This window comes from Alnus glutinosa, chromosome 1 (assembly GCF_958979055.1).
Source record: "Alnus glutinosa chromosome 1, dhAlnGlut1.1, whole genome shotgun sequence".
In the NCBI taxonomy this organism is placed as follows: Eukaryota; Viridiplantae; Streptophyta; class Magnoliopsida; order Fagales; family Betulaceae; genus Alnus; species Alnus glutinosa.
In genome coordinates this window covers 45554642-45563353 of record NC_084886.1, presented here as the reverse complement: position 1 = coordinate 45563353, position 8712 = coordinate 45554642, and the positions used below count along the sequence as shown (strand labels likewise).

The following is an 8712-nucleotide window of genomic DNA, read 5'->3' as shown; positions in this document are numbered from 1 at the left end:
TTTTTTTTGGGGGGGGCGCAGATTCGTGTAGATAAATGAGAATGACGCATTTTGCTGAATATTTGAACAGATATAATTAGTGGGTTGAACATTATATTTGAAATTGTGCTGCTAAAATCATCAAGTATTGGAGCAAATATTTGGGCAGGTAGGGCAGCAGCTGAAAATATAAAAGAACAGATATAATTAGTGGGTTGAACATTATATTTGAAATTGTACTACAAAAATCATCAAGTATTGGAGCAAATATTTGGGCAGGTAGGGCAGCAGCTGAAAATAGAAAATTGACACGGAAAGTTTGGATTTTTTTTTTAATATATATATATAAAGGACAGTTTGGAATTATGTAAAGCGACTAGTTGCGAAACCCATCATGTGGTAGTGGGGATGGAGAAATCTGGAAATATTCTTAGAATACTTATTGCATTTCCTACATATTCTCAAACGATTCTGATAATGATGATGTGATAACAAGCTCTTTCACGTGGAATGATTCCAAACAACCATAATTCTTCCCATCTCCCATCTCAAATTCATCCTCTAACTGGATGCCTATTAAAATAAATAATAATAATAATAATAATAAAAAAACCGGAGAAAAAAAGATTTTCTAATTCAGGTGGCTTTCTCACCGGAGTGGTGTTGGCCTGAACCAGTGGGAGAGCCGGAGAGCCTCTGATTTTGTCTTAATGTGAGAAATGGAATAGAGATTAGAGAGATTTTATTGAGAGAGGAGACTTACATGAGTTTTGGAGATGAGTCTTTTATTTGAGGCTTCCGAATTTCCAGGAGCTTTTTAAGAGTGGCCCTTTAATTTAACTGGGTCTTAGGCCTTGGCCTTGGCCTAGGCTTATTTTTTATCCACATCATACAACATAACGTACCAAAGTTTATTTGTGATGAACTTGCCAATTTTTAAAATTACTCTGAGTCTGGGAATATTTTCTTATGAGGCCTGCTCATAAATCTGAACCAAATAAACCAAAGGATGTATTTTATTTTTCATTTTATTTTTAATTATTATTATTTCCCAGGAGACAAAAGTGGGAAGGTAACTAGTACTCTAGTGCCATGGAATACAATTGAGAGGTAAGGCCCAGTTTAAGAATATTCATTATTTTTGGTGATACCATTTACTAGAGACTTATCGAGTCTCGCAACTCGCAAGGCCCACTCAAGCCTAATAAAGTTCGTTAGTCCTTAGCCTTATGAAGGTCCATCTGCCCTTAGGCTGGGCTATGCGCAGCGGATTAGCCTTGCGTCGAGGAAATCGCCAACAAACAAGAACGACAATCACATGTTTGAGTCTTTGACAGCGCCCAAGCACTTTTCATGTGTATGCTTCACATCACAATCCACACTACATTGATGTGACATGGGCTAATAGTCTTTAATTTCTTTTTAACGAGAGCTAGTACAAAACTTCTAGCCTATGGTCCCATACATCAATATTTGGGTGTACTTGGCAACAAACTACTCTCTTTTTCCCTTTTTCATTTTTCCAAATTTTTTTTTTAAAATTTTTACCTCATAAAAAATTTAAATTTTGTTTCACCTTTATATCACATCAAATTATCAATCACTTATTATTATTCAACTCAAAAAAAAAAATTATTTTATCTTTATATCACATCAATTATTTTTTATTATTATTAAAAAATTAAAAAAAATCAAATCAATCACTTACCTATCAAACATGCCTAATCCTTAATTGTGATGTAATTATGGCGTGAAGAATATCATTTCTTATCTAATAAAACATGTCCCATTTGGTAAACTCTACCCCCTTCTTTTTTATATTACATAAATAATTTTTTATTATTATTTAAATAAAAAAAAATTATTATAAAACAAAACTTTTTATTTTTTCATAAAACAATTTCAAACTTTTTTACTGTATATCACGCGAATCACATTTTATTACTATTTTTTTAAAAAATAAAAATAAAAAAATCTCACATAATGTTTAGCATATGGGGCATTCTTCTCCCACCCGAAATCTTCGCACCACAAAGCGAATGGCCGAATACCGTGGCGAAACAGAAAGGAATTGAAAAAGATAAAGACAAGCGCACTTTCCAGTATTTAAGAAACAGACTTTCATTATATTGATCGTAGACTCACCCGCAAAACCGTTCTGGATCGGTGCGTGCCTCATGTCATCAACACCCATTTATCTAAACAACCTACTCATGGACCACAATTTTAAACGCTGCCGTCTTGCAGGACTAAAAATCGTGAGTTGGTGATAGCCTCGTCCCGTGTTTTCATGGTAAATAAGTCAACACACATGTAGGTATGTTCGTGTCGTGCTCACCAAACCTTGACGGCACCCTTCAGTCGTTGACCGTATACAATTATACGTATTTTATTTTTCTTTTTAAAAGGAAGTCGTTAACTCGTTATTGGCTTAATTATTTTATTAACAAGAAAATACGAAAATACGTAACCGTCCGGCGGCAAATCCAATTTTCAAACCGCCCTCTCTCTCTCTCTCTCTCTGTGAACTCTCACATCCGACGGTATCCTCTACGAGTACATTATTAGCGAGAAGAAAGATTTGGGTTACTGGGTCCCCTTTGAAGTAATTACAATTGTCTCTTCAGGTGACAGGGCGAGTCCATTTTACTCTACCTTCCTAACCACTTATATTTCAGTGCCTTATCAGGCCCCGGCCCCTCTCTCTCTCTCTCTCTCTCTTGTAATTCACTGCTTTTCCTTTTCCGTTCCTGTTGGAGGAGATAAGATCTATTTCTTGGTGTCTATTTGGCAGTTTACAATCATAGTATCTTTTTGTACACTTGTGCTTAGAAGTTAGAAATCCGGCAACTTTGCGTGTAAATTTCTGCGGTTGTTCGTCGATGGCGTGGGGGAATATAAGATCGCTTTGTTCGTTTTGGAATTTCCGGGGTATCTTTCAGGTCGGTAAATTATTATTATTATTTTACTTCAGACATTGGGTTGTGCATTACAATATATAGGCAAATAATTACTTTCTCCGTATGTTACCTTTTCAAGTTATGATTATCATCTAATTAAACAATGATTTAGTCTCGTTTTCTGAATACTTAAGAGGTTCACAAAGCAGGTTTATTGAGATCTGACCGTTAATTAATTTGATTTTTAAGTTTGTTTCATATGTTGCAGAAAGCTATGAATAGACCTTTTTTCCTGCAACAACTTTTCAATTTTACGAGCGCCTTATCGATGAAAGGGCTTAGTAAAATGGAGTCAGAAGAAAAAATAGGCAATTTTATTGTTGAGTCACATGTCATGATACTATTCACTATAATACTACGACTATTTTGATACTGTCTTGATAATGAAACGGGCAATCAATTTGTGCTTAGACTTAGTAACGGTGTATCGTGATCGATGAGGACTGGTTTAGCCTAGAAATTCCAGGGAGTTTGAGATTTTCCGCAGTTGAGCGACATTTATTGGATCAGTATATATAGTTTATTTCATGCGTTCGAATTCATTGAGTTTATAACTCGGAAGAAATTCAGTATGCAATATCTGATGTCGTAATCTGCATGTTTCACCTAATAAGTATAATTTATAACTAAAAAGTTGAGCTTCATTGAGTTCTTTTTATACCCTTTTCTTCTGTGCATCAAATTTAAGAACTTGACATACAATTCGGGGAAAAAAAGTTGTATAAAATAAATTTTACTTCCATCTCATTTGTGGAAATTAGGTTCTTCAATGAGGTAATGGATGAAAAATGTGATTTCTCTCTAGATCTTATAGCAATAAATGATTCGATGGTCCTGCATCAGTAAACTATGCAAAAGAAATAATCAGAAGCTTGTTTGGTGTTGTGTATGTTACAGCGGCGCCGAATGGGAGGAGAGGTTGCGCTTGAGCCATCGCCATACACTATTAAATCTCATGGTGCCTCTCTTGCTCGGAATCACAGGCAAGATTGGATCATATTGGTTCTTCTTGTAGTGATAGAAGTCATTCTAAATGTCATTCGCCCATTTCACCGCTTTGTGGGAAAAGATATGATGACAGATCTCAAGTATCCCTTGAAAGACAACTCAGTTCCTGTATGGGCTGTTCCTGTAAGTCCTCTTTCTTTTCATAATTAAAATGGGAGGTGAACAATGGAGAGAACATTCAAACAAACTCATGATCCTTTGCTGTGATACATGCAAAGTGATAGAAAATAATGAGTTTAATCAATTAATTAATATTATCAAAAAAAACATTTCAACAGTTGTGTTCTGTTTTCAATAACTTTCTGATTCAAGTTTATGCAGAGGACTTATTAAAGGTTTATAAATTATTGACCGTGTGCTGTTGGAAACTACATTTTTAATACAAATTCGGTGTTACTGTTTTAACAATGGAACAGTACGGAAAAGTGGCCTTAAATACTGTGGCCACAAAATGGTTTAACGTATTGGCGGTCCAAACACTTTGCATGTATGATGTAGCTGTTCTAATTTTCCGGTAGCAAATGTAGATAACAGGATTCTTTTGCCGTTTTGTGATCAGATGTATGCAGTATTGTTGCCTATTGCCATTTTCGTCCTCTTCTATATGTGTAGGACAAGGGGAGATGTCTATGATCTGCACCACAGCATTCTTGGTAATCTTATTTTTTTTCTCATTATTGGTCTAGAACTTTTTTACTCCCCAGTATTACATTCTTAGCTTAAGTAACGACTTACATCTCTGTTGAAGAGCAGGCCTGTTATTTTCTGTGCTATTTACCGGGGTTATTACGGATGCAATAAAAGATGGGGTTGGTCGGCCTCGACCAGACTTCTTTTATCGTTGCTTTCCTGATGGAAAGGATGTATGTTCCCATTTTCCTCCAATGTCTTGCGTGTTCTTGTCATTATTATATATGCCCGTATTTTTTGGCGCAGAATTCCCGAAAACTTTTGTATCTTTTTTGTTAGTATTTTATGCTACTATCCCAAAAGTCATTTTGATAAAGCTTTTCAAGATTTGAACAAGGCAGGCTCTCATTAATGTTTCCCCTGCTTCATATATAAATCTTCTTTTTATACCTAACTCCACCGAAGATGTTTTTTTTTGTTCTTTTCAATTTCTTTTATGGTAGTTGGCCAATCTGCTCCAAAGTACTTCATTGTTGATCTTTGTATTCTTGTTCTTTTTGTTAGTTTTATGATCAATGGGGAGGAGTATTATGTCATGGTAAAGATAGTGATATAAGGGAAGGACACAAAAGTTTCCCAAGCGGTCATACTTCATGTAAGCAACACTCTTCCTGTTACAAGCTTCAATGTTTTTGGTGAATTGGTATGGACAAGATTACAACATAGGGGAATTCATAATCGATCATACCTAGAAAAGACTAATAATTAAAGAAAGTTGGCTTAAGAAAGCAAGAAAGTATTTCAAACTGCTTGCCAGACAAGACCTTCGATGGTGTCATGCTTGTAAATTTTACTTCAAACCTTTTCATGTTTATATTTTGGATGAAGTAGACAATATCTTGAAGAGATCGTCGAATTATGAAGAATGCAAATATATTCTATCTTATTTCACAGAGCAGTGTATGAGTATGAGTCAACACATCTGATATAATTTTGGATTTTGCTTTGCAGGGTCCTTTGCAGGTTTGGGTTTTCTGTCGTTATACCTGTCTGGAAAAGTGAAAGTATTTGATCGCAAAGGGCATGTTGCAAAATTATGCATTGTTCTTCTTCCGCTACTCATTGCGTCCCTTGTTGGCGTCTCACGAGTTAATGACTACTGGCACCATTGGCAAGACGTTTTCGCTGGAGGTGTTCTAGGTATGTTTTTGTTACTAATGAAGAAAATGTAATTGGAATTGCATTCCAGTATATGACTTCTGCATTTTTACATGGTTCATCTTGCAGGGCTAGTTGTGGCAACGTTTTGCTATAGGCAATTCTTCCCAAACCCTTATGATGATAATGGTATCCATTTTTTCTCGTTTGTTCTTCAAGATGTTTTTTAGTGGAATTTCAAATATTCTATATGCTCTTGTTGAATTCGTCTCTATACATCAGGAGAACTTTGCTCGTATCATTACATTGCATTCAATTTATACAAGAAACAATTCATGGTATGATGACAACTGAGAAAAACAGGGTCAACCTTGTAGTAAATGCAAAATTTTGCTAGGCTTAATGTGTGGAAACATGCATCTTGGATAGAATCAAAGCAATGTTATCTCTTAAAATTTCTAATGCTCCACTGATTGCTGCAGAATTACTGAAAGATAAGAAAGTTTGGAATCTAGCAGCCTCATTAATCCAATTCTGTAATATGATTTCAAGTTTTAATTTTCTTTTTGAGCATCTATTTTGTGATTGAAATGCTTCAATGAAGAGTTAGGCAAAACTTGGGATCTTTGCAAAGAGCGTAGTAGTAAGAAACTATTCCTGTTAGTGTTTGTGACCTGAAACTATTGACATTTAAACTTTTGAACTGATAATTCACATACGGAGTACTGTTTTTACTTACCCCCCCAAAAAAAAAGATTACTGCTATGGGCTTTCCTTAATCTTCTGGTTTCAGGATGGGGCCCTTATGCATATTTCGACGCTGTGGAGGTGTCACGTGCTTCTGCAAACACGGGCCAAGATATGAATGCACGTAATGTGCAGGCTACAGGGATTCAAATTGTGAATCAACGCGCAAGACAAGATGGTTATGCGGATCCAAGCTCAGCACAGGATCAAATGGAATCAGGGAAGAGGTGATATTTTCAATATCTTGTGCTCTATGCTGATCCACGTCAATTTGTGTATATGTAAATGTCAATTTCCGGTCTCAACTAAACTTCAGTTTTAGAAATGTAGATCGAGTGAAAGTTGATGATTGTTCTTAATGAATACACATTACAGCATCTCCAGCAGACTAGTCAAATGCTTTAAAATAGTTAAATTTAACTATGATCAAAGTTTTTTTTTTTTTTTTTTTTTCAATCCAGCATATGAGGCAAAGTAGCTCTATAGCCTATTCACTGTTAATTCTTTAACTAATAAAATATTGAGAAAAACAAAAACAAAAACAATATGATATTAATGTATTCTACTCTCTTTTCTATCCCCACTTTTCATTATAAAAGCGTGTATAATAATACATAATATGATTATTGAAGACGAACGGAATATTGATTATGCTAATGACATTGAATATGAACAAATCGATGAAACTCTCAATGTACAAATTTTTTATCACGAGTTTGGTGTCTTGCGGAAAATGAAGAAGAAAAAGAGAATCTGAAATAATAAAAAAAGATGTATCGGTTATTCTAGAGAAAATGTTACCCCTCGTAGTCGTAGGTGAGATGATATATGACCTGAAAATGATGCTGACCTCACCATGTGTCACACATTTTTGGCAGCATGACTACTTTTTTTTTTTTTAGGGAAAATGTAATCATTTCATTAATACACCCAAAGGTTAACATAGATACAGCTAGAGACAAGCTCAGATCATTACAGGGACTCAGAACAATACACATATTCCATTACAATTACCCCAAATCTCAGATCATACCGATAGTTGCTACAAATGAACCTAGTTAACAGAAAGGTGCCTCTGCGTTGACATGTAAACCTCTACTTGCACTATGGAGTCGGTCACAAACAATCTGTGCTAAAAAGCAAAGACCAGGCTAAATCTAACACAGAGTAAACTATCAAATACAATCTGTATTCAAAAATAAGAAAATACTCAAAAACAAAAGCTGTCGTCAGAAAAAAGCACCGCCGTAGACGGCGCATGTAGAACACGCGCCACCACCGGAATATCCCCTGCAGCAACTGAACACCAAAACCCCCAAACGCCACCAAGCATGACAACAGAGACGGAAACGTGGTCATCATGCACGGCCTAAGGAGTGATGAACCCCCTGGCGAGTGATGACCACGCGCCGGTAAACGGTGAGCTTTCCGGCCGTAGCAAGCAGCGGCAGAACTGGAGGATGACGGCGAGCAAGGCTGGGGGGGCTCGTGTTAACTAGAGATTGGCGGAACAGAGCAGATCTGGCCTTAAAGAATGATAAAACTGAAGCACCCCAAATCGTTCCGCCGGCGACACGTACGACGAACTCTCCCTCCTCCGGCACCTCTCTGGAGTGTTTTCCTGCTAATAACCAATGAAACCTAAAAAACTAAAAAACCAAACCACACTCCATAGTCCAAAAAGACTAGAAGGACTAAAACCACCACTGGAACAAGTCCAGGGAGACTCAAAACTCCACAAGCCCTAGTGGCTAAGAGACTCTAGCCTCCATTAGAATAACCCAGGGAGGAACAAAATTCGGGAGGAGGGAGGCTTGGAACCTCCCTCCCCCGGCAACCCAAATACACAGGTGTTCTCTCTCTCTTTTCGTCGAAGAGAGAGACGAGAGCGAAAAATGCATGACTACTTGAAACAGAAACAAACTACATATAAAAACGACCTTTTTCTCTGATCGTGTCAGTTTGTAAAAACAAATTTGTTTTCAACTCTGGACATAAGTATTATTCTGTCGTTCGTAAATCACCTCTCTTTTTAATTAAATTTTCTACATATTTGTCCTCATTTATTAAGATAAAATTTGAATCATTTTCATAGTCAAGATTTTATTTTGTTGCACTTAATAATATACATAATGCCATGTCATTTAAAATACTGTTAAAAACAACAAAATAAAATATTGATCATGAAATAACTACCCTCCATTTAAAGGGAAATAAAAACAAAAAGCGC

General features: G+C 36.1%; 1 protein-coding gene across 1 annotated transcript; it reads left to right on the top strand.

Annotated features, from left to right (window-relative positions):
• The first annotated feature begins 2487 nt into the window (after positions 1–2487).
• On the top strand, positions 2488–6873 carry LOC133852584 (lipid phosphate phosphatase 2-like). The gene is made up of 8 exons (XM_062289358.1): positions 2488–2921; positions 3837–4070; positions 4507–4600; positions 4701–4810; positions 5142–5232; positions 5589–5777; positions 5865–5924; positions 6529–6873. Exons 1-8 carry the CDS (start codon positions 2862–2864, stop codon positions 6711–6713), a joined length of 1023 nt encoding a protein of 340 aa, XP_062145342.1. The 5' UTR covers positions 2488–2861; the 3' UTR covers positions 6714–6873.
• The last annotated feature ends 1839 nt before the right edge of the window (positions 6874–8712 follow it).